At 41.1% G+C, this 27,285-nt stretch overlaps 1 protein-coding gene across 1 annotated transcript; it reads right to left on the reverse strand.

Moving 5' to 3' along the window:
• Positions 1 to 7,399: 7,399 nt before the first annotated feature.
• lmbrd2b (LMBR1 domain containing 2b) lies at positions 7,400 to 26,531 on the reverse strand. The gene is made up of 18 exons (XM_063011399.1): positions 26,430 to 26,531; positions 22,387 to 22,573; positions 21,733 to 21,833; positions 21,031 to 21,129; positions 19,820 to 19,987; positions 19,523 to 19,733; positions 18,938 to 19,012; positions 17,758 to 17,871; positions 16,463 to 16,646; positions 16,137 to 16,318; positions 12,809 to 12,942; positions 12,588 to 12,693; positions 12,397 to 12,494; positions 11,435 to 11,538; positions 11,294 to 11,340; positions 10,439 to 10,553; positions 10,227 to 10,350; positions 7,400 to 7,607 (listed from the first exon to the last, which is right to left on the reverse strand). The coding sequence occupies exons 2-18, from the start codon at positions 22,558 to 22,560 to the stop codon at positions 7,544 to 7,546; spliced, it is 2,100 nt and encodes a 699-aa protein (XP_062867469.1). The 5' UTR covers positions 22,561 to 22,573; positions 26,430 to 26,531; the 3' UTR covers positions 7,400 to 7,543.
• Positions 26,532 to 27,285: the final 754 nt, after the last annotated feature.

The raw sequence follows: 27,285 nt of genomic DNA on the forward strand, positions 1-27,285 counted from the left end.
TACTAACAGGTTTATGCAAACATTTGGAACCCATAAACACATCCTCTACATTAAACAAACTTCCGCACATATTAAAAGCACAAGTTCTGTCTGTTTACTGCTTAAAATACTGGGTTGGCAAACATTCATATTAATTCATACTGAAGCTTTGACTTTTTAAGATAAAATGCGTATAACAAAAATACCTTTTCGCCCCGGGTCAGAGTGATCCAGGTTCAGTCAATTAAAATGCACCATGCATACAAAAACCTATTTATTTATTGATCATCGAGGTAAGAACATACCAAACTCCACAAAAACTGCTGGAAACTGAATTCAGGTTACTGAAGGGGAGAAGATGTTATAATTCCATTTACAGTTGAATCTGCTTTTCTGTGCCTGAAATAGCAACACATACAACACACTCCACCCTTCATATACAACAGAAAAACAATCCAGGCTGTGACGCTGATTTGATTCCATTTTTCATCTTTTATTGACAATTTCAGGATTAGAATTTACAGCTACAGTGAGAGTGAATATATCTGTATATGTATTAAAGGCAATTTTACAAAGTGTAACATCATTACTACCAACGAAACACGACAATCCAGCATCAGAAAAGTGTGGTCTTCAACATTTCACACTAAATGAACTCTAAAATGGCATAATTGTAGTCTTAGAACTGTGATCATTTAAATTAAAATACATAAATAAAAAGCTTAACACAAATTTGTAATTAAATATGATGGTTTTATAACTTATTATGGAAGTTTCTACTGTATGGACTAAGAAGGCAAACCAGATTACATGAAATTCACTTATTTTTAAAGCTTAAAGACAGTAAAGGTTAACATAACGTAAATCTGAAATAATTCCATAACGAGAATAAATGTTACTGATGCCATTTCCTTTGATAAAGTCGCTTCATAAAGCATACAGTGTATCACAAAAGTGAGTACACCCCTCACATTTCTGCAAATATTTCATTATATCTTTTCATGGGACAACACTATAGACATGAAACTTGGATATAACTTAGAGTAGTCAGTGTACAGCTTGTATAGCAGTGTAGATTTACTGTCTTCTGAAAATAACTCAACACACAGCCATTAATGTCTAAATAGCTGGCAACATAAGTGAGTACACCCCACAGTGAACATGTCCAAATTGTGCCCAAATGTGTCGTTGTCCCTCCCTGGTGTCATGTGTCAAGGTCCCAGGTGTAAATGGGGAGCAGGGCTGTTAAATTTGGTGTTTTGGGTACAATTCTCTCATACTGGCCACTGGATATTCAACATGGCACCTCATGGCAAAGAACTCTCTGAGGATGTGAGAAATAGAATTGTTGCTCTCCACAAAGATGGCCTGGGCTATAAGAAGATTGCTAACACCCTGAAACTGAGCTACAGCATGGTGGCCAAGGTCATACAGCGGTTTTCCAGGACAGGTTCCACTCAGAACAGGCTTCGCCAGGGTCGACCAAAGAAGTTGAGTCCACGTGTTCGGCGTCATATCCAGAGGTTGGCTTTAAAAAATAGACACATGAGTGCTGCCAGCATTGCTGCAGAGGTTGAAGACGTGGGAGGTCAGCCTGTCAGTGCTCAGACCATACGCCGCACACTGCATCAACTCGGTCTGCATGGTCGTCATCCCAGAAGGAAGCTGACGCACAAGAAAGCCCGCAAACAGTTTGCTGAAGACAAGCAGTCCAAGAACATGGATTACTGGAATGCCCTGTGGTCTGACGAGACCAAGATAAACTTGTTTGGCTCAGATGGTGTCCAGCATGTGTGGCGGCGCCCTGGTGAGAAGTACCAAGACAACTGTATCTTGCCTACAGTCAAGCATGGTGGTGGTAGCATCATGGTCTTGGGCTGCATGAGTGTTGCTGGCACTGGGGAGCTGCAGTTCATTGAGGGAAACATGAATTCCAACATGTACTGTGACATTCTGAAACAGAGCATGATCCCCTCCCTTCGAAAACTGGGCCTCATGGCAGTTTTCCAACAGGATAACGACCCCAAACACAACCTCCAAGATGACAACTGCCTTGCTGAGGAAGCTGAAGGTAAAGGTGATGGACTAAACCCAATTGAGCACCTGTGGCGCATCCTCAAGTGGAAGGTGGAGGAGTTCAAGGTGTCTAACATCCACCAGCTCCGTGATGTCATCATGGAGGAGTGGAAGAGGATTCCAGTAGCAACCTGTGCAGCTCTGGTGAATTCCATGCCCAAGAGGGTTAAGGCAGTGCTGGATAATAATGGTGGTCACACAAAATATTGACACTTTGGGCACAATTTGGACATGTTCACTGTGGGGTGTACTCACTTATGTTGCCAGCTATTTAGACATTAATGGCTGTGTGTTGAGTTATTTTCAGAAGACAGTAAATCTACACTGCTATACAAGCTGTACACTGACTACTCTAAGTTATATCCAAGTTTTATTTCTATAGTGTTGTCCCATGAAAAGATATAATGAAATATTTGCAGAAATGTGAGGGGTGTACTCACTTTTGTGATACACTGTATATATTTTTTTACTTTCTTTAAACTGCTCCCATATATCGGGGTCACCACAGCCAATCTGGTCTGCATACTACACTTTTTACTCTGGTTTTTACCCTGGATGCCCTTCCTGGGCTTGGGACTGGAACTGCCAGATTCCCCCGAATAGGCTTGGGACTGGTGCTGAGAGCGCACTGACAAGTCTACCCTCCAATGGCCATGCTATTTCAGCCGTCACCACCTCAGACATTAGCCATTTATGTCCTTGCAGATGCCTAATAGCACAGCTGAGATTCGAACCCTGGATCACCAAATCTCACTAGTGTTTTACTTAAACATTTATTCATGCCTGAACATCTGCCCTTAGACTTTAATAATAAGTGATTTTTGTGTAAACCAGGTTTTTAAACCTTAGTTTAGGATCATGTGATCAATCTTTAGCATGTGTGTGTTTGAGAAGTTCTCCAGCAGTTCTCGACCTAATCTCAATGTGACGTGATGAGAACAAAGTGAGAAAATAATCTCTGTATTATTAAAAATAAAACTTTGCCAGGCTCCTTGTTGAGTGTAAGAACTACTTTCATCACACATGACTGAAAAAACTGAGGTATTTGCATTAGCAGGTACTTCTGAAACATATTTACAGTAGCAGCAGGAGCCTGGGATTCATCAGAGTGTCTATAAAACTGATACTACTGAGATCTGAGTGCTTTTCAGACAGGACATGATTGGAAATAAAAAACACTACACGTCTTAGGAAATTTTTCTGAAAACAATGACGAGCCACTCATACGAGACGAAACATTTTTCTGAGTGAATTACAGAGATGGGCGAGGCCACATGATTGTCCGAACAGTACCATATGTGATACACATCCACTGCTTACAGAAGTAAAGCATTATGAACTTTATTAACTTATTTGGCGTCTCAAGTATTTTCATTTTCCTCAATTGCTTTGTCCTGGTGGGTGTTGCATCAAGTCAGGTTTACAGGGAAACACTGGAATACCTTGGACAGGGAGCCAATCCATCGCAGGGCTTTGGCTATGCCTCTGTTACACATAGCCAGTCATGACTGTGTAGACACAGAGCTGGCCACTGAGATTCAAACCCAGATCTGGGAATCTGACTGAGTGGTTATTTAGTGAGTAAAGCTTTGGGTTATCAATCTTAAAGTTGTGGGTGGTGGGCTAGCGTTAATAGATCGCTGCATCACCCGAGCTATGACAGGTTTTAATCTCATCTTATATGAGTCGGCCTGGTGGATTGGCGCCCTATCCAGGGTGTTCCTGCCCTGCACCCAGCGTTTACTGGCAAAACAGTACTCACCACAACCCTGACCAGCATAGTAGTCCACTTTTCTATGATTTAACTCAGGACTTGTACATGATTCCAGCTGCTTTTTTACATGGGATTGTTTAACTCTCTATATGGATGCTGGGCTAACACACTATACTCTCTTTGTGCGGTTGCCTCGACCAACCTCACAGTCCAGTCTCACCTGTTACTGAACATTTAAAAGTTATATTGACTGATTTTGTTATTATTATTATTATTATTATTATTATTAATAATAATAATAATATGTTACGCTCTTTAATATTAGTATCAGGGCTAAAATGTCAGGCACCAAAGAAGAAACTCAGTATTAACAAACAAGCAGGTTTTACATCTATATACATTTATAAAGTATATTCTTCACTACACCACTGATCAAGTTGTCAGATTATTCCTTCAGCAATATTGTTTTGAATAATAAATCTATTTAAATCACCAGATTTAAATCACCCATGAGGAACACGAGTCCATGTGATGGTGTGTAACATAATTCCCCAAAAGTACCTTAATCATAGGAACAAAAGGTCACTTAACAGGATCCTGATACCAAGAGTATACAACATAACCGAATCAAAACACATACAGTAATTAACAAATTCACCAATTACAAAAGAGAAAACACTGATGTAGAAATAAAATATTAAATAATATAAAGTGTGAGTATAATTAATGCCAGCAGAGAGAATAAAATAAAATTACTTTGTGTATGTATAAAGTACTACAATAAACATTCACATAAAACAGTAAGTTCTGTTACAGGAGTCGTTAAGGTTAAATGAAATGAAAAAAAATCCTTGTTTGTATCATTTTCTCTTTCTCAAATATACAGTTTATCTATGATAATATATCCCCTTACAACATAAATAAATAAAAATGTGTTTCTTCATCCACTGATATATCAGAGGTTGGAGAATACTACCTGAATGTTCCAAAACACACTTAGAGCCGTAGCTGTTACTTCGGATTGTCTGTAATTAATGAAACAATCCCTAAAATGTTGTTTGTAATATTTTTTCAGCAAGTCACCTTGAGAAGCTGAGAATAAGGGTCACATTAAAAACTTCTTTTTTTTTTGTATTTTGTTTATGCATTTTCTCCCCTTTTTCTCTCGACCTTTAGCGCGTCCAATTGCCCGATTGCCTCATGCTTCCTCACCACTAATGCCGATCCCCGCTCTGATTGAGAAAAACGACACCCCCTCCGACACGTGGGCAGCACCCGTATGCATTTTTTCACCTGCACTAGGCGAGTGCTAATGCGGATCAGCCCTGTGTACGGAGAGACACACCCTGATCAACGCACTCCTTCCCCGCCCCTGAGCAGGCGCCATCAATCAGCCAGCAGAGGTCGTAGTGCATCAGTAACGAGGAGACCCTATCCGGCTTACTGCTACCCCACCCTTATATGAACAACAGGCCAAACGTTGTTCATGTGGCTGCTCAGCCCAGAGCTGAGATTACGATACGATGGGATCAAGGTTTTCTAAGACGTACGTGTCTTAGAAACGTCACCTCACTGGTACTGGTACATGAATATGTATTGTTTTTCTACTCAGAACCATCAGATCACTTCCGGAGTCCTGAGGCAGCTGTCAGAACATGAAAGAAAAATGTATTACAACTATAGATCAACTAAAAAAAACACAAGCTTACGTACTTCTGCTTTAATTTAAAATCATTGCTAATTGTGACACCCTTCATTTGTTTAAATGCTCTATTAAACCCTGTTATGTCCTAATTAAGTAGTTCAAGCTGAATCTTTCTAAATGCACAAGATCTAATAATACAGGAATGTGCGAGCGAGCACATGCTTCCTCAGAGATATTTAAAGACAGCCACTGCCTCTTTTTAAACTGCATTTAATGCAGAATCATCTGGCAAATCATCATCAATCAATACTTTTGACCATGTAGTGTTCGTTCCATCCCCTAAAAGGTCCAGTTATTTTCATGTGCAAAGCCTTAAATAAATACATTACAGTACATCCACTGAATGAGAAACCAAACCTAACTTAAGACGACACACCCCAAAGTAAAGTGCCTGAGCGGCCTCATCGAAACACTGGATTCATGTCCTGCTAATACATTTCAATAAAATAGTGAAGAAAATGCATCTTCTCACTAACACTCTTCACTCACGTACACAGTTAACAATAAATAATAGATGCTGTTAGATTTCGTTATTAATGATTCATTGAACCGTGCTGCTGCGATTCAAAAATCGCAGGTGAGGACTGGAAAGCAAGCAGCCTGATGCACGGAGGGGAAATTAGGGGCGTGTTATCATGCAGTGAATCAGGCAGGAGGATTTCAGACAAACTGCATTTCACTGTCGTTTCAGCACCCTCATCGACTCAGAAGTGTGAGCTCCAGCTCACGAGTGGCCATGAAGCACAGCAAGAACAGTAGAACTGATTTTAATAACAGTTTGTACAATGTTTCTGACCTACAGATGACCAGTTTTGTTCCAAACCAAACTATAAGCCATTTTTTAAAATGTATTTATGCATTTTCTCCCTTATTCTCCCGATTTAGCGTAATCAATTTGTCTTCCGCCGCTGTGGATCCCTGATCTTCTTTACACCGGTGCTTCTGCACAAGCGCCTCGATCTGCTAACCAGGGTCCTTGCACAGCATTTGAAGACCCCACCCACTTGGTCCAGTCATTTGGTCCACCCAGCAGACACGGTGACCGATTTGTGTCAGCTGCAGGCACTGCCAATTGTGCACCGGTAGCAAAGCCAAGATTAGAACAGGGGAGTTCAGAATCTCGGCGCTGGTGTGCTAGCGGAATATCCCGCTGTGCCACCTGGGCACATATGAACCATTTTTTAATACATTTGTACTTTTTGTGTCATATTAGCACTACATTATGACATGGCACCTAACAGAGTAAGAGAGAAGAAATATTGTGCACTTGACCAACTGGAAAACTAGTACACTACAGTAATGCTGCAGTTTCTGTTTATAATTTTCTATTTATAATTTTTATTGGTCTTCTTCAGGAGAAAAAAAGCAGTCGATGCTTCATATGTGTCGGAGGGGACGCGTGTCAGTTACGGCCCTCCCTGGTCTGGTCAGGAGTGGAAATCAGCAGCAGTAGAGCGAGTGAAATGTGATCAAGTGATTAAATAGGACTAGATTGTGAGGGAAATGCAAAAAAACAATGATATTTAATTATAACGATTGTTCATTATAAGTTCTGAACCTCAAGACTAAACCGGAGCTTCAAACAAGACTCGGGATGCCAACAGGGATTCAAGGTCGACAAGGGTGCTTCAAAACAGCACTGAAACACAGAGAGTTTACATTACAGCCTTAAAAATGTGGACACCCCTGGTGCAGTTGTATTTTTTGTTGATTTTCTAAGTAACCTAAGTAAGCAGCTCCTCTACAGAGAAGAAACGTCTGCATATTTTAACACACACGTCCTGTTTATTTGCTGAATGTTGCATGTTATGTTTATGTGAAATAACAGAACTGCTATCACTGAAACACAAAATTTGACCAGGAGTGTCCAAACCTTGTAGAAAACTGTACAGTGTTTGAGTGTGTTCCACAGAATACAAGTACGCTCTGTTACACGAGTCTTTATGAGACGCACGTTCACAAGGACCACGTTTATCCAAAATCTCTCCTTACGTGATCGGACTGAGCAGAAGCTCCATCCAGCCCTGACGCTCGTTTTTCAGTTTCGGCTCGTGTCCTGACCGTTGCTTTTACACATCGTCAAAGATTCTGCTCTGTGAGGAGGACATGGACAGGTACCTCCCTCCTACATGCCTGTAATACACACAGTAAGAGAGAAAGAGGACAAGAGAGAGGGTTGTATGTTAAAATATAGGAAGACATCAGTGTCAGCAGTGTTCAATACAAAGTACCAGCTATTCTACATTTTAGTCTTTGGTGTACCATGATTTTTTTGTGTATCAGCACTTCTCACAAGAGCTGATACACTTTTTTTTGTCCTCTCAGTTTCATTTAATTTTGTGCGATTCATAATGACCACACATGAACTGCATTTGCCAGGGGGCAATGTCCACTTGACCAACTAAATGCAGCAGTTCCTGTTTAAAATTCTCATGTTTTTGATTTTGTCATTTCTATTTTAATTCCAAAAATTGGATTTTTTAATTTAGAATGGGTGTGTGTCCACTGCTGCTGCAGCTGATTTATTTCATCTGTATTAAATTAGTTATGTATTTTAATAAAATTTAATTAATGCTTGTTTTGTTGCGCCCCTATTAGAATAAGTTCTAAAGTCTATACCGAACTCCCAAACTAAACTCAACCAACCAAAATTAAGGGCACAACAAAACAGCACTGCAACTCAGAGAGTTTATATTACAGCTCCATATCAGGTTCTGTGCGACCGTGTATGAACTGCATTACCCAGGGGACACTACGGGACACCCACAGGTCTAGTACAAGACGAGCAACGTCAATGCGTTCATGTAATACTTAATGACATGCCGCTTTTGCTGATACACACCTACATGAGAGTAAGAGGAGTACCGGCACGTTTTTCCCTACTTCAGGCACCGAGTGTAAGGTGTATGGTGGCACATTTGTTTACTCTGCGGCAGCTGTGTACATTTGCATGAACATAATTTGTATTTATTTAAAAGAGAACTATTAGATTACATTGAAGTGAGGATCAGATTACACATGATAGCAGGTAAGGTGCAGAATTAAAAGCACTGTGATTCAAAACACTTAAATGATAGATTTTCCTTATTTTGATGTATATGTACTTTATAAAACCGAATAGTTTGACGGCATATGTGCGTCCTTTGAAAAAAAATAAATAAATAGAAGATCAGTATATTAACTAGCAAAAATGTAGTTAATATACTAAGTCTGTCATTAAAAAATAACTGCACTGAGAGTTTCTAGCTTTCAGCATTTGTAAAAAAACATAAATTAATCAAAAGCGTTTGGGTGGTGCGGCAGTAAAATACTCCTGCCCACCAGTGTTGGCATCTTGAGCTTACGAGTTTAAATCTCAGCTCTGCTAATTGATACCCAGACTTCTACACTGACAATAATTGGCTGTCAGAGGGAGGAATTGTGGCAGGGATTGTTCATAACTGCTGCAATTACAACCTCTGCTGGCTGATAGATGGCGCCTGCACAGAGACGGGGGATAATGGAGATCAGCGTGACTCTCCGTTACCCCTTTTCCACCAAAAAAAACGTGGTTCTTGAACCGGTTCTGGTCAGGTCTCTCTGAACCTTGGTGTTCTGTAGAGAACCGACGCGCGTTTCCACCAGTTTTTGAGAACCAAGCAGCGTCATCATCGGTGGGTGTTACTAAGAGTTAAGAGCAGTAATATCATGGCGGAGTGTGTGGATTATGTGCGAGCATTTGTGCTGCTGTTATAGATGTTTGTTTTTATGTAAAAAGCAGCGATCTAACAATCGGTGATAAGAAGACGTGACGTGTTTGTCTCAGTTGTTGTTTTCTTTAGTTCATTAACGTGAGAGGAGTTTTGCGCTTCGCTTTCACCGCGACTCTCGGCGCAAATAGCCGATTTGCTCAGCGCTCAGCTTGAGCGGTGAAACATCATTAAACTTCCACAACATGAACATTAATCTGTGTGAAATAAACATCAAATCTACTCTAAAATACCACATGTATCTGTGTTTAGCTGGATTTACTTCACGTGTGTTTATGCAGCTCTGGGAGCTGAAAAAGCTTCATGCTTTATTTTTCACGTTAAGCGTTTTTCGTTCTGTCCGGGTCACGTTTATCTTGTAATATCACACGATTCATCTTTTTAAAGGTGCTTTGAAAGTATAAGCAGCAAACTGGTTCAAAATGTAATCAGGTGAAGTTTAAAAGATAAAAATGCAGCATTAAGCTCCATATGAGACTCCAGCGGACGCCATTGTTGCTAATGCGCTATGCTGTACAACATGACACGCACACAGACGGACGTCACGGTTCGGGCTGAAAAACCAAGTATTCTGTGGTGCCAGATTGGCCCGCTAGTTCACTGTCTGGAACCTCTTTTTTCCGGTGGAAACACGCGGAACCGGTTCAAAATCAAGTTCGGGAACCGGAACGGGCTCCGTGCCGCGTCGGTGGAAAAGGGGTACGTAAGGGACACGGATTTCCATATGAACCTGCCACGTGCAGGTAAAAAGAAGCAGGAGGCTACCGCATGTGTTGTAGGGTGCGTGTGTTAGTTACTGCCCTGATTGTTAAGGACTGGAGGTCTGCATCAGCAGAGGCAAAAATACAAATCTGGTAATTGAATATGACTAGATTGGGAGGAAAATTGGGGGTGGGGTGCATTGAAAAAATCAAATGTATAAAATGAATACCGTATAGAAAGTAATATTTGTAGGATTTTACTGATCGTGTGTTTTTGTATCTTGCTGGTTAGCATTATTAACCTGTTTGCCTCCAGCGGGTCATCAGTAACCGATTCTGCATTAAAGTCCAGCGGTTCTTGGTCCTGCAGGAGTTCGATGCGATCCCTCTCGGAGTGTCCCGCACCCCCGCGAGAGTATTTGGCTTCTGTAAAAGAGCACCATGGAAATGAGACGAAAACCTAAAGCAAGCGCACAAGCACACGAAGTAGGAATACTCGCGGTACGTAACGCACGTCTGTTGGAGCTGAGCGCGTCTCCGTAACTGGTTTCCTTCATTTCTGAGATGGAGGCTCGGTTTCTGGTTGTTGATTCTGGATCTCTCTGCTGCCCGTAGCGCTCTCTCCATTCCTGTTAGAAAGGAAGGACACGGATTCCAACTTCAGACACATTCCAATTGATTATATACACTGTCGAGTCACATGATTATGACCACTGTCTACCTTCGACGGCTGTGGCAGCGTTATGGTCAGGGGAATGTTTTTGAGGCGTTCTCTGGGCTCATGCATCCATGTGGAAGACACTCTTGGCTGATTTGGGTATGAATCCATCCTTGCAGATCACATACTCACATACATGCTGATTGTCTTCCCTGGGGCGGATGGGATCTTCCAGCAAGACGGCTAGAAATGTCCAACACTGGTTGGAGGAGCATGACCAAGACTTCCAAGTACTACCCTGGATACCTAATTCCTCAGACTTGAACCCAACTGAGGAAGAACCCAATCCTCCCCCTCGCCCCCTCCAGCAGCTGTGGGATGCACTGCAGTCAGCATGGCTCTAGATAGCTGTGACAACCTGCTGCAGTATCCGTGCTGCACAAGCTGGATACTCTGGATATTAACTGGTCATAATAATGTGTAACAGTGTATGTTACTGATATTAACTGATTTCAGTTCAGTTCCCACTAACCATAATGATTTGGCCACTCAGGTATTTATACTGATCACATCTACTGCAGTCAACACGTGAACTACCATAAACCTCAACATTTCATATACTGTATGTATACAACTGTTATGAATAAGGCACTGCCATGCTCAGTTTTTTTGGGCATCTGTGTATAATATGACAAAACCCTCTACACTCACCCTCCTTCTGTTCTCTCCATCTTCTATCCTTTGCCGTTTTCTTCTCTCTGTAACCGAGACAAAAATAAACATATGGAAAATAATCAGTAATAGTTTTTGTTCTGTACTGTTTATATATGATTACACAATACCAAGACTTACCTCTACGGAGTAACTCCCTGCCCTCATCAATAAGGTCAGAAGTCAGTTCATTATCTCCCATAAACTGCTGGAAGCCCAGCAGGTTCAGGCAGCGTGTACCAAGGCTGAACAAAAACCCAGAGTCAGTACTGATGATTGATTGTGTGCATAATCTCTAAAATATGAACAGTAGCACCACTAAGATTCGAATGTGGATCTCAGCGGTAGTGGGTTAGCGTAACAGACCACTGTGTCACCCGGGCACCTTCTTCAGTATTTGTATAGCCACAAAGTTTATCTGTATGGTAGGTGTAGCTTAAATCAATCAGTAAATGTAGGTAGCAGGTAGGTGTGCCTATTAAAGTGCTCAGTTGGATTAGTACATTAAAGGCTCTATAATATAAGCAAAACAGCGGGCACCTACTAGCACATTCAAATGATTATTTTTAAAGGCTCATGTGTAACACTATGATGCATTAACAAATTGATTATTTTTCTTTTATTTATGGGATTTTTCCTGACATGGAAGAAAGAAACCTGTTCTAAGATAAGGATAATATTAATCTAGGGCAGATGGAACGCCTTTATTTGTCATATATACATTAAATTCTTTATTCCTTTAATAAAAATATTCATCCAAATTATTCTCCAGGCCACCCAAGAAAGATGGGGGTCGCTGCTAATCTGGTTCCTCTCAAGGTTTCTTCCTGTAATTCTAAGAGAGTTTTTCCTGCCGCTATCACTCTCGGCTGCTCAACAGGGGTTTTTTGGTCTGTCGGTCCTGGATTCTGTAAAGTTGCTTTGAGACAATGTCTGTTGTAAAAAAACTCTATACAAATACATTTGACTTGACTTTATTCACAAATCCTTGCTTCTTTGGAAGCTGGGATCAAGGGCCCATCAGTGGCTGCATGGCAGAGCCAGGATTCAAACCCACACCCTACAAATTGGCTACCCACTGTTTGATTATTTACATAACAAACCTGAAGTATGTGGCAAAGCAAAGAATTACTATCAGCATGGGGTAGTAGATGTAAAATCCATTAGCGATGAATGAGAGGACCCGCATGGACCCCATGATCTGAAACAAGAAGCACCAGAGAACACAAGCGTGCTGATCAGTGCTACAGTACACATAGAGCCAAGTACACTAGGGGAACATGACAGGACTCACGGAAGTGTACGCGGTCTGCTCCTTGGCTTGGTGAGAGATGGCGGAGTCCATGTGGATCAGACCCAGAAAGTTTAGACAGAGGGGCGGAGTCAGACGGCAAAAAAGCCTGAGGAACGACGTGACAAGACCATCACCACATCATTCAGACTTACAGCAATAAACTAATAGACACTGAGATCATCAATCACAAAAAATGAAGTCAGGTGCAGTGCAGTACATACATGCCACTGAACTGCAGGCTGTAGGCATCGGTTTGATGGTGTGAGGCGAAATAGTAGTAGTTGAAAACACGAATGCGGAACACAGTTGAGTAGACGCAAGTGCAGAGGAAAAAAATTGTGAGGAAGCACGCCATCTAGAGGATAAAATATACATTAGTGTCAGAGGACAAAGTAGCTAATCCTAGCTTCTCTTAATCCCACCTTCTAAACTTGAAATGTATTATTAACAGTTATTTTACTGCTAACGTTTCATTAGGACTAAAGTTTTGTTGGTTTGTTAAATTCCCCCCAACTGCGTTGTCAATCAAGCACAACATCCATGCTGGCTGAGGCTAGCACACGCCCTGTTCTTTTCACCAACCAGTGGCGGATTCCTACGTAAAGCTGTGACACGTATAGAATAACACACAACTGATGTATAACTTCTATCACTCGTGCAAATGCCATGACCAGACAGCAGGTGTCACTCTTCCACATGCTGTTGAATCCTGATGCCTCAAGTCTCTCAGTTGTGTCTGTAGCGTGCTTGTTAACAATAGGTAGGGTGATAGACGGCTGTGCCACCCAGGTGCCCCATTAGAACATAGTTGCAATACCTTTACATTTTCTGCATTTTATCCAAAGCCACTTACAGTGCTGACAGTATACTGTCTAAGCAATTGAGGGTTAGGGACAGTGGTAGCCTAGTGGGTAGAGCTTTGGGTTATCAACCGGAAGATTGGCGGTTCAAATCCAGGCTCTGCTATGCAGCCACTGTTGGGTCCTTGAGCAAGGCCCTTAACCCTGTCTGCTACAGGGGCGCCATAAGATGAAGAAAGAATTTCATTGTACTGTACATCTGTATATGTATATATGATAAATAAAGTCTATCTATCTATCTATCTATCTATCTATCTATCTATCTATCTATCTATCTATCTATCTATCTATCTATCTATCTATCTATCTATCTATCTATCTATCTATCTATCTATCTATCTATCTATCTATCTATCTACAGTGCCTTGCAAAAGTATTCAGCCCCCTTGAACTTTTCAACCTTTTGCCACATTTCAGGCTTCAAACATAACGATATGAAATTGTAATTTTTTGTGAAGAATCAACAACAAGTGGGACACAATCGTGAAGTGGAACGAAATTTATTGGATATTTTAAACTTTTTTTAGAAATAAAAAACTGAAAAGTGGGGCGTGCAATATTATTCAGCCCCCTTGCGTTAATACTTTGTAGCGCCACCTTTTGCTGCGATTACAGCTGCAAGTCGCTTGGGGTATGTCTCTATCAGTTTTGCACATCGAGAGACAGAAATTTTTGCCCATTCTTCCTTGCAAAACAGCTCGAGCTCAGTGAGGTTGGATGGAGAGCGTTTGTGAACAGCAGTTTTCAGCTCTTTCCACAGATTCTCGATGGGATTCAGGTCTGGACTTTGACTTGGCCATTCTAACACCTGGATACGTTTATTTGTGAACCATTCCATTGTAGATTTTGCTTTATGTTTTGGATCATTGTCTTGTTGGAAGATAAATCTCCGTTCCAGTCTCAGGTCTTTTGCAGACTGCAACAGGTTTTCTTCCAGAATGGTCCTGTATTTGGCTCCATCCATCTTCCCATCAATTTTAACCATCTTCCCTGTCCCTGCTGAAGAAAAGCAGGCCCAAACCATGATGCTGCCACCACCATGTTTGACAGTGGGGATGGTGTGTTCAGGGTGATGAGCTGTGTTGCTTTTACGCCAAACATAACGTTTTGCATTGTGGCCAAAAAGTTCAATTTGGTTTCATCTGACCAGAGCACCTTCTTCCACATGTTTGGTGTGTCTCCCAGGTGACTTATTTATAGATATCTTTGAGAAATGGCTTTCTTCTTGCCACTCTTCCATAAAGGCCAGATTTGTGCAGTGTACGACTGATTGTGTCCTATGGACAGAGTCTCCCACCTCAGCTGTAGATCTCTGCAGTTCATTCAGAGTGATCATGGGCCTCTTGGCTGCATCCCTGATCAGTCTTCTCCTTGTTTGAGCTGAAAGTTTAGAGGGACGGCCGGGTCTTGGTAGATTTGCAGTGGTCTGATACTCCTTCCATTTCAATATGATCGCTTGCACAGTGCTCCTTGAGATGTTTAAAGCTTGGGAAATCTTTTTGTATCCAAATCCGGCTTTAAACTTCTCCACAACAGTATCTCGGACCTGCCTGGTGTGTTCCTTGGTCTTCATGATGCTCTCTGCGCTTTAAACAGAACTCTGAGACTGTCACAGAGCAGGTGCATTTATACGGAGACTTGATTACACACAGGTGGATTCTATTTATCACCATCAGTCATTTAGGTCAACTTTGGATCATTCAGAGATCCTCACTGAACTTCTGGAGTGAGTTTGCTGCACTGAAAGTAAAGGGGCTGAATAATATTGCACGCCCCACTTTTCAGTTTTTTATTTCTAAAAAAAGTTTAAAATATCCAATAAATTTCGTTCTACTTCACGATTGTGTCCCACTTGTTGTTGATTCTTCACAAAAAATTACAATTTCATATCGTTATGTTTGAAGCCTGAAATGTGGCAAAAGGTTGAAAAGTTCAAGGGGGCTGAATACTTTTGCAAGGCACTGTATCTATCTATCTATGTTAAGGGCCTTGCTCAAGGGCCCAACGGTAACAACCTGGCAGTGGAGGGCCTTGAACCAGCAAGTTTTGATTACTAGTCCAGTACCTTAACTGCTTGGCTACAACTGCACAATAGCACTGAGAAGTCAGATAATAAGCATTTTGTGCTTCGTTTACTGCAAGCTGTTGCAGCTTACCGCAGCGTTTATGCCTTTCACGTGAGACGCGGCAAAACAGCGTCAAGCTCAAAATAATAAACACTACTGACAGGCACTACTACTGTACAGTTTTGTATAAAATATGTTTTAGTTTAAACAGGAATGCTCTGCAGCTTCAGCATGTGCAGACGTGAGAAGATCAGCAAAAATAACGTCTGTATTTAGACGCACGACTGTCTGATAGCACTGCTGCCAACTACTGAGGACCCAAACCCTGGATCCCAGCAGTAGTGGGCTAGTGTAATTTAATGCTGTGCCACCCGAGTGCCTTTATTTTATTGAATTAAATTATTAATTGCTGCTTCCCATAGCTCTAAAATAATAACATAATTTTCCTGCTTCACTAAAGCAGCAAGACTACCACAATACCCCTCATAAATGTGCAACCAGGTTTATTCAAAAATGCTGTTTACACTGTTTAGAGTGTAAAAGAGGAACAAACATTTCTTTAAATGAATAATTAAGGGAAAAAATCTAATGTAAACATTCCCCCCCCAACCACACACACTTACCTCAATGTACAGGTAGTTGTAATCTCGTTCTGCCAGCTGAATGAACACGGCGAAGAGAGAGAGGACAGGCCGAGTGCTAAAGAAGGTACATTCGGACCAGACCACAGCGACCGAAAACAGTGACAAAACCACAGCCAGTACACGATAAAACCACTGCTTCAGAAAGCACTGCCAATACCACTCTGGTAAATCACACACACACACACACACACACACACACACAAACACACACACAAACAGGAAATATATTAAAACTTAGCACATAATAAAAATGAGAAAATTAATGTAGATTTATCTGTGTTTGCATTGTTTGTTAACGCACTGACCTACTGTGGGTGTGTAAATGTAGCGGCTGAACCAGCCTGCAGGCTGCGTGGGTGCGAAGCTGTGAACAAACTGATGAGATGAGCTGGTTTCGTTCTTTGCCACGTCTTCCAGGTGAAAGGCCTGATCCAGAAGGATTTGCCATTGTACCCGTGTACGGTTATGCCTCTGGACGGCATAGATCACCTGATGGACAGAATTGTATTATCACACAGTGAATAAGCCTAGATTTAAACCCCAGTGAACATCTGCGGTAAGAAACAGAGACGGCAGTTTATGAACACCTTTCAACATTAAAACCACACCAGGGTGGCTCTGGGCAGAGACTGAATGTCCTTGAGTGACCCGATAAATCTCAGACTTAAATCCAATAGAATGGAGAAACCTGGAGATATTAGTTTGACAACTTAGGTTGGGTTCGTCATCCAGTCTGAAAGCTTAAGAGGATCTGTCATGAGAATTGGGATGAAGAACCCAATCCAGCTGTGCAAAGCTTGTAGAGATGCAGCCAGACACATGAAGCTGTAATTGCAGCTTCTACAAAGTATTGAATATTTATTTGTTTAATTAGGATTTTAACATCACGTCTGGTCACATTCATGACAGGACAGGTAGTTACTGGTTACACTAGATTAACCAATTTAAGTTTAATATCGAACACAGTCATGGGCAATTTTGTATCTTCAGTTCACCTCACTTGCATGTCTTTGGACTGTGGGAGGAAACCGAAGCTCTCAATGGAAACCCACACAGATACGGGGAGAACATGCAAACTCCACACAGAAAGGACTTGGACCGCTCCACCTGGCAATCAAACCCAGGACCTTCTTGCTGTGAGACGACAGTGCTACCCACCGAGCCACCGTGCCGCCCCAAAGTTTTGAATAAAAGGTCCAAATACTTCTCATAAATAAGAGATTTCCATCTTTTTCGTACTAAAACGCGTTTGCTTTGTCATTATGGGTAATTAAGTGAAGATTGTTGGGTACAAAAGTCCTTTTAAAGGCAATTACACAACACAAAGTGTGAAAAACATAAAGGGGTCTGAATACTTTCTGAATGCACTTACTATACAAGTCAAAGTGTCCTTGTGTGTCTCCAAATTTACATAACAATCATTTTAATTTTACTTCTTTGTTGGCTTTCAACAATTGTTAAAGCTAGAATTTCATATTGTGGAATTAAAAGGGTCTAGAATGGAACAATCACTATTTCTATATTTACAATAAAATTAATTGCACTTAAATCTTCTGCTGTATGTAAGAATAAACAAAATTAAAAAAAGAAGTTTTAATACCTGCTTGTGAAGTTTGACTAGGCCTCTTTCGCTTGGATAGGTGTTTTGCTTATCATCAAAATCTTCGTAGTCGTCCATATTTCTGCCCATCTTCTCCTGATACTCAACAGGACACTTTGAAAAAGAGTTAATACAATAGTTAGTCACTCAATGAAGGGATTTATTGTTTGCATTACATGGCAATATATTTATTTATTTAAGGTTTTTTATGCCACTTTATTGTATTATGTTTAAGTCATTTTATTTTTAATTCTATTTGTCCATTATATTTACATTTTTGTTCTTTAGGATTGCTCTTGTGTTCCAGTTCCAGCAAAGTATCAAACACGTCGCCATTAATTCCTTCTGCTCATGGGAAAATATTTATCTCTTCAGTGGACAGGAGTTGTTACAGTCCTTATTTTAATACTCGTCAATACTAAAACCTTTTTATTTAATTCACTATCCTCACCCACCTCTTTCCATTGTGGGGTTTCCGAAAAACACCTAACAAATATGCAAAGTGCAACCAGTACAAAAGTGAAGTATTCATCAATCCAATGAATCCCCCCCCCCCCCCCCCCCCCCCCAACTCACCCAATTCCTTCTTCAAAATCACCTATCTTTATACACTTTCTTCAAAGTACACATTTACGAACAGCTGTGCACTTAGGTAAGGTACATGCAGGGTCTGGGGATTTGGATTATTTATTTGAATAATCGGAACATTATAGAAGTTTATACAGAAATACCGTAGATTATAGAATATATTATAGAAGTATATAGGGATATATTTTAGGTTTCTCGAAATACACTGGGTGAAAAACATACAGCAACACAGACTATTCATATGAAATATTAAAAACATATTTTATATGTATTTTAGAGGATGCCATGTAGGAGAAAAGCCCCCTACGACTGCTTATTTTGTCCATGCGATCAACAACAAACTTCAGTTTAAATATAAGGTGCAGATTTTGCTGGAGAGGTGTCTTTATATGCACAGCAGCCTCAAAGCTCCTGGTAACGTAAAGCTCGATTGACTGTGGACAGCATTCCTGCTGATGCAACATCTTCTAGCTCATATGTGACTGTTTTCTGGGGAAGGTTGTTGGATTATATCTGACAATATTTATTAAAATGTTTCTTGGATGGCAAACCTATACACACGCTGTAGAAATTCCTTTTGTGTTCTTCTTACCTTTCTAAGGATCGTGTCAACATACTTTCTGAAAGGGTGGTTGTACTTGATGGATTCATTGACCTTCCTCACCTCCTGTAGTAAGAATAAGAACATCCAACCAATGGTCATAAAAAAATTATAAAATGATTATTATACTCCTGTTCATCTCAACACCGTCCTCTGATTCTGGTCTGTTAGGTGTTTCTATAGTACAAGGGTGGCAGGTCCTTCAGAATGCCCCACGATGGATGGGCATCATGTTTGGTGTCGGGTTACCGCACAGAATCTAGTGATTCTAAAGAATCTGAACCCACTACAACCCTGATTATAATAAAATAGTGATAAAAACATTAAAATGATGAAATGATTTAAACATTTATAAGACTTTTTAACGACCTACCACTGCTGTTGTTAATATGTACCATTTTGGGGATCAGTGCCACTTAATTATGGTCTAAATACACAACCGCAATGACTCAAGCTAGCAGTGTTTATGCATGAGAGTCCACATTAATAATGACTTGTGTAATTCCTGACCCGACACGATTATCTTTACTATTCATGGTCCACGTCTTCTGAAGCTGGGAATCGGTCACCACCCACCTCCATGACATCCTCCAGGTTCTCCTCTGCATCGGCCTTCTCAGTCATCAGCTTAGCAGCCTTAAAGTAGGTCTTGATGAGCAGGTTTCCCTGCCGAGAAGCTTCCCAGTAGGACCGTGGGATTTCCACCAGGCCGTAACCCAGCAGCAGCACCAGCAGGAACAGACCCCACGTGTTAGCCGCGGTGATGCCTATGGTCTGCAGCTCATACCTAAAGAATTAGGAGCTTCGTCACAAATAAACCATGCTAATTGAGCCCTGAGGGAGCGAACTGTGGGACCGGTGTGGTGCTCTTACCAGGACAGACGCCACTTAGGATGCACGGCCACGTAGATGAGGAGGGAGCCGAAAATGAACAGGTATGTGCCGTAGTAGATGGCATTCTCGATGAGCGCGGTCTTTATTTTGCCTGTGATGGAGAAGCCTCCCGAGCGTGCATACGACTGCATGAAGGGTAGAAGAAGCCTGCAAAGGCAGCAGAATAAAAGAATGTGAACACAGTACAGGTCGTTTACTGTGATTTTATTATAAGTGCTACATGATATATAAATAAACCATTTATAGAAAACTAATCAGGCTTAGTACTGAATATGCTGAGGTGTGGTTCACACAACTACCACACTGTTACCGTAGTAACTTTTAAAGCACTATAGTCAGCAAACTAACCAGTTATGTCTATTAAAAAAAATCCATCTGCACTGTAATAAAATACAAAGCTCATCAGATTTGCTATTTATGTGTGGTGTTACAACTTCTCTGATTAATTGCGTCAGAAATGTCCATGTATCCACCAACCACACTGATTTTACATCATCCCCTGGCCACTACAAAAACAGTGTGAGCTGCATTATGATTAGTCAGTAGGGAGAACTGAGCCAGATGTCCTGACAAGTTTGACTTTTTATTACTTTTGAAGACACTCGAGTGGTGCAGCGGTCTATTACACTAGCCCACCGCTGCTGAGTTTCCAATTCAAATCTCAGTGGTGCTATCAGCCGGCCTATAGGGGGATGGGGGAGTAATGACTAAAGCCCTGCTATGAATTGGCGCCCTTGTTCAGGGTATCCCTGCCTTGCACTTAGTGATTTACGGTGAAACATAACCTGTCACGTCCCTGACCAGGATAAAGTAAGTAGCCTAGTAGTTAAGGTACTGGACCAGTGATCAGAGGGTCACTGGTTCAAGCCCCACCACTGCCAGGTTGCTGCTGTTGGGTCCTTGAGCAAGGCCCTTAACCCTCAATTGCTCAGACTATATACTGTAACTGTAATGTAAGTCGCTTTGGATAAAGTCGTCTGCTAAATGCTGAAAATGTAAATGTAAATGAAAACAGCTGGCAGCAGAGCTTTTCCTGAAAAAAGAAATACACATAAAACAGAAAACGTATGAGGACACACCCTATATGAACAAGGAAGCATCTCCTGGGTCTTTATTACAGATGGCTGAAGATGCTCCTTACGATGAAGTCCGTAATACATTAAGATTAGAAAACAGTACTATCAACTGACCATGTAAGACACTGTGAGGTCCAGTACACCACCCTCCAAAACACGGGCATGATGCCGTCGGGAATGTAGCTCCATGGTTTGTGACACACCTTTTCAATGCTACAAAATAAACAGGGAAACAGTGATGTGTGATGTTAAACAGTTAATGGCTGTTTGTTGCCCCCTCCCTCTCTTCACTATTCCTCTACCGGACCCCCCAGTGACCAGATATTACTTGGCTGGTGGACCTCAGCAACATTGTAATACAATAGTAGTGTGTTGTAACTGTATACGTGTAGCTGGTGCAGCATTGTTGGGATTGTTAAACACCTCAATGCTAGTAACAGAGCAGTGCTTTAGTCAAAATATATACAGCCAAAAACAGAAAACAGCTGTACGTTAACCCCTACATCCAATGCAAACAGGGTCTGTGTCCCAACAACACCGCTGCACCTGAATGTCATGTCATGTTAAGGTTATTGCAGTACTGAAAATGGACCACCACACCTATAATATCTGGTCATTGGGGGGCTATGGGGGTTTGTCCTTATGATAAAAGAAGATGAAGGTTGTACAGGGCAAGGTATGGGCTACATTTAGTCATTGTATACACACAGATTGCTAATAAATAGCTAATAAATGACTCCCAAAGGTATTATGCTTCCTCCTTTATATACCTACCCTATATTAGACAGACTAGATAATAGGTAAGCAAGTAATTACCTAACAGTGGGTGCTTCAGACGCATTTTCTTTCGTCTGATTGGAGATCGGTGGAATCACAGACGGTAAAAGATGATCACTTACACACTGTCTGTATATGGTCTGAAATACAAAAGCCAACACATTACCCACATTATAAAATTTCATTTTCATGTATTAAAATGCTTTGGGGTCCCTGGGTGGCAATGCTGTAAATTACACTTGCCCAATACCGCTGGCATACATGGTTAGAACCCCAAGTGGGGCTATTTGGCTGTGTTTGGTGGGGGGTTAGTGATGAACTAGCATCAAACTGGTGTGTGTTACTGCTCTGCTACACTGTTCCCAGTGATTTCAGGTAAATCAGGCCAAACCCACCAGTGCTGAGATCTTAAGCTTGAATCTCAGCTGTGTCATCAACCTGGCCAGGCGTGTGACACATGCGGCTGTGACTGAGGGAGGAAGGTCGATGGGTTTCTGCTGTCTGGGGAACTCACAGCACAGCATAGCGTGTCTCTCCGTACGTGATACAGCTCTCTGCACACTTGCCAGCGGGGCCGCGTGACAGTCTGAGGCTCTTCTCGGACCGGGCGGGGTTGGTGCGAGCAGCATAGGGGTTGAAATTGATGGGAATTCATGTGAAATCATTACAGATGTTTCGGTGGACTGAACGAACCGTGCTGACGTCCAGCGGGAGAATGAAGACGATGAGGAAGCACAGGTACCAGGCCAACAAGGTACTGAAAAGCACCATGCGCTGCTGCTTCTTGAAGTCTCCATATCGGTGCAGAAGAAAGAGTGCCAGGAAAAACACCACCACGATCTCAATGCCCAGTGCCGCCCCACTCATTCTTTACAAGCAGCTGGAGGAAAAAACAAGACATATGGCGTTATCATATGACAACCAGCACGTAAGTTCGCCTCCTGGCACCTACACTGGGACTGGTACATGGTACAATGGTGCGTTATGTGGTTATTTACTGCAAAAAAATAATCAGATGTTTAAATCATTTTGGAAGCACTTGAGTGGCACAGTGGTCTGGTTGAGCACTTATCAGACAGAACAGGGTATCTGGTGGTTAGAAGAAAAGGTTGAAGGTAGCGACTGGCTTTAGGTGGTATGGTTCAAAATAAGTGAGATTTATATTCTACAGCACCTAAAAGTCTGGCTGTGTTTAATAATCTAAAATCATTTAGTCTTACAAATACACAATCAAGAAGGCAAACGGAAAGGGGGCACTTACTTTTTCACACCACTGTTTATTTTTTATTTATCAGGATTTTAACGTCATGTTTACACACTTTGGTTACGTTTATGACAGGACAGGTAGTTACTTATTACACAAGATTCATCAGTTCACAAGTTTAATGCCAAACACAGTGATGGACAATTTTGTGTCTCTAATTCACCTCACTTGCACGTCTTTGTACTGTTGGAGGAAACCGGAGCTCCCGGAGGAAACCCACACAGACACGAGGAGAACATGCAAACTCCACACAGAAAGGACCCTGACCTCTCCACCTGGGGATCGAACCGAGGACCTTCTGTTGCTGTGAGGCGACAGTGCTACCCACTGAGCCACCGTGCCGCCCCACTACTGTTTAAAGATACACTACATGGACTGAAGTATTGGGACGTTCCTCCAAATTACTGAATTAATGTGTTTCAGCCACAACGACTGTTAGGAAGTATAATAAATCAGTTATATAAAGGAAATTATATGCTCCAACTCTGCAGCAACAGCTTAGGGAAGGCCTTTTCCTGTCTCAGCTTCACATGTAGAAGACTTCTTGTATTATCATTTAGCTCCCACTGTGTTTTCCTCTAGTCCTAGTTCTAGTGGTGGTTTCGTATACACTTTCTATGAATAAATGTTTGCACTAGTGTTTGATAACCTGTTTCCAGTGTCCCTGTATTGGAATCAGTAAGGCATCATGTTTCCTGAAAGACTCTTTTGTTTTTCTTTACTAGAGCATGACAGGAAGGGTGTGATTATCTGGACCTGGATTGGCATAAAACTGCAAGTGTGTTCTTCGATTCCTCAGTAAGGATGTCAACATTTACAAAATAATTTTATATTAATATTATGTGTACATCTTTGATACCTCAGTGACTGGTGTGTGTGTGTGTGCGCACATGTAATCGAATACGAGAGTGTTAATAAGGTCAAGCGATCAGGCCTGGCTGACATTTGGAATACTAATCTATACTAAAGTGTGATTTACATTTTCAGCATTTAGCAGATGCTTTTATACAAAGTGACTTACAGTACTGTGACAGTATACTGTCTAAGCAATTGAGGGTTAAGAGCCTTGCTCAAGGGCCCAACAGTGGCCACCTGGCAGTAATGGGGCTTGAACCAGCAACCTTTCGATTACTAGTTCAGTACCTTAACCGCTAGGCTACAACTGCCCAAGACAAAGATCAAGGGGGGGGGGGGGGGGGTTTGAATCCAGAGGCAGTTTGGAACTTGTTAGTAGTTGCAGTTGGTGGTAGACGTTCAACATGCGTCTCACTTTAGAACTCAGTGGCTTATTCTTCATATTAATGAAGATTCACATATAAGCTGTTGTTGTTCCAGCATGTTTTCACATCATAATCACGGCACCTACTGAGGCAGCTCTAGCAAACTGTACTCTTCAGATCAAAGCGTTGTACTGCCAATGATTTTCTATTGAGGCGCCTTGTTCACATACCTCAGTTATCAAGAGTTGTGGCGGAAATATCTGAGCCCGCTGATTACAAAAGTGTCCACATACCTTAGGATACGTACTGTACAAATAGGGGGGAATACCTGAAAGCAAATATACCTGTTAAAATATAAATAGTTACCTGGCAAAGTTCCTGAGACGCCCACTGATAAGTTCAAAAGTTTATCTACGTTTATAAGGGACGTCTACTGTGGATTCAGAAAGTATTCAGACCGTTTGCAAATCTTATTGTGATCGCGATGTTCTCAATTCTCAAAAAGTCTTCAATTTCCGTCTCATTAGACCAGAGAATATTTACCCACATTTCCCAGAGACCTTTCTATGCCGTTCAGCAAACCCCAAGCAGGGTGCTGTATGCCTTTTACTCAATAGTTGCCACCCATGCCACCAACTGTTCCATAAGGGCCTAATTTATGGAGTGCCACAATAAGGGTTGACCACTGGGTTCTTACCTACCCCCATCATTCTTACTCAGTGCCAAATTTGTCCAGTAAACTCTAGAAAGGTTCAACAATGTGCCAAGTTTCTCCCATTTCAAAATGATCCACTCAAAAAGGCCACTGTGGTCCTGGAACCTCTCAATGTCTTACATATTGTTCTACATCCTTGCCTTGACACAATTTGATCATGGTTCCTCTGACCTCATGGCTTAGTTTTTCTCCTAGCAATGCAGTGTAATCGTGGGCTTTTATAGACTCAGGTGTGCCTTTTGAAACTAGGTCCAGTCAATTTATATTGCAAAAGATGGTCTTCCACAAGTTCTAGACACATCTCTAGAATAATGAAAGCAAACAGGATTCCCCTGACCATTATTTGGAGTGCAACAGCAAAGGATCTGAATACTTAAATCAAGAAAGTTTACTTTTCTATTTTTACCTCATCAAATGGGTGAAGTGTTGACTGATGGGTAAAACAGCAGTTATATCCATTACACTACAACACAATAAGCTGTACAAAATACCAGGGCGTGTGAATACTTTCTGAATCCACTGTATATCATGGTAATGTTGGGAATCTAATGATTTCTGCAACTGTTCTTTTCCATTTACATTTTCAGCATTTAGCGGACGCTTTTTATCCAAAGCGACTTACAGTATACAGTCTAAGCAACTCAGGGTTAAGGGTCTTGCTCAAGGGCCCAACTGTGGCAACCTGGCATTGGTGGGGTTTGAACCAGCGACCTTTTGCTTACTAGTCCAGTACCTTAACCACTAGGCAAAACTGAATGTAGAGGAATACAATGTAATACGGGGTTTTTCATGAAATAAATGGGGGCGGCACGGTGGCTCGGTGGGTAGCACTGTCACCTCACAGCGAGAAGGTCCTGGGTTTGGGTTCAGGTCCTTTCTGTGTGGAGTTTGCATGTTCTACCCGTGTCTGTGTGGGTTTCCTCCGGGTGCTCCGGTTTCCTCCCACAGTCCAAAGACATGTATTTGACATTAAAGACTTGAACCGATGAATCTTGTGTAACCAGTAATTACTGTTTCTGTCATGATTGTAACCAAATTCTGTAAAACATGACGTTAAAATCCTAATAAACAAATAAATCATGAAATAAATATGCATAAATTTGAGCTTATTTTTATTATTCATTAGTGGTTGTTCAAATGTATTTTGTCCCACAACCTTCCAGTTCATTTTAGTGGTTATGAGCCCAGTAAGTGTGATGGACTGGCAACCAATGAATCGGACCCACTGTGACCCTGACCAGGATAAAGCGGTGGTAAAACAGACCATAAATGACAATATGACAATAAACGGTTATGAAGAATCAACAGTCACGTGACTAACGCCATTTAAATTACACTGAATGTACAGCGGTTTAAAAACAAACGACCTGTCACACAGCGTCTTGGGTTCCATCCTAAATACAACACCACTCCCTACACTAGTGCACTACATCTAGTGATATACATCATGTCCTGTCCACTTTAATGAGTTCACTACAGATCCAGATTCATGGTTAGCTAGCTGTGCATTAGGAACAGATACTCAAAATGTTCTTACCTCAGCACTGATACGACAAACGGTCTCACAATCTAAATGTTCGCTCCTTTACGCGGTAAATTAATATAATGAATTAATATTTTCATTTGAAAGAACAACACATGATTAAAGACATCATACTGTCTGTTTACCCTAAATTTATAAACGTCACCCAGCAGCTAGCGACCCGAGTTCCGAGTAGCTGTCTGATATACTACGTCAGCACGTCATGGGCGGTGCGATAGGGAGAACAGACCACGCCCACATCCTGCGAGCTATACATCATAAACTACCTCAATGTTAAGACGCATATGATTTAGAGATCAGTGATCAGTAAAATCTGAACTTTCACACATTTTGGTTGAAGAATGCCGGTTAGGGCTCAAAGAATTTATTGTTTGTAAATAGATTTTCAAATCTGAATTTATAAAAGAAATAAAATGTGGTAATTTTTAAGCATTTTAAACTTTATGAATATAATATTTAGCAAGTATTATTATTAAGTTAATCATATAAGACTCAGTCAGCCAGAAAATAGGGTTATTAAATATATAAAAAATATATTGACTTTTAATTGGAATATTTTTATCAATTTTTCCCCCAAATCCCAGGACACATCTACACAAAAGGAAAATGTACAGACACATTAAAAAAATACAGAAGATACACCTATCAGAAATGGTAATAAATCTACTCAATCTAGAATTGACTGGGTAGCATTTATGAAGTATTTTAAAAACTGCATCTCTTATTTTATTATTAATTACAAATGTATACGATAAAGTCCAAATTGACTGTTATAACTTATAAATCCACCACATAATTAATCTAATTTACAGTAGACTATGAACAGTACATTTTTCACCAAGCGTATTTT

Source organism: Trichomycterus rosablanca, chromosome 16 (assembly GCF_030014385.1).
Source record: "Trichomycterus rosablanca isolate fTriRos1 chromosome 16, fTriRos1.hap1, whole genome shotgun sequence".
In the NCBI taxonomy this organism is placed as follows: Eukaryota; Metazoa; Chordata; class Actinopteri; order Siluriformes; family Trichomycteridae; genus Trichomycterus; species Trichomycterus rosablanca.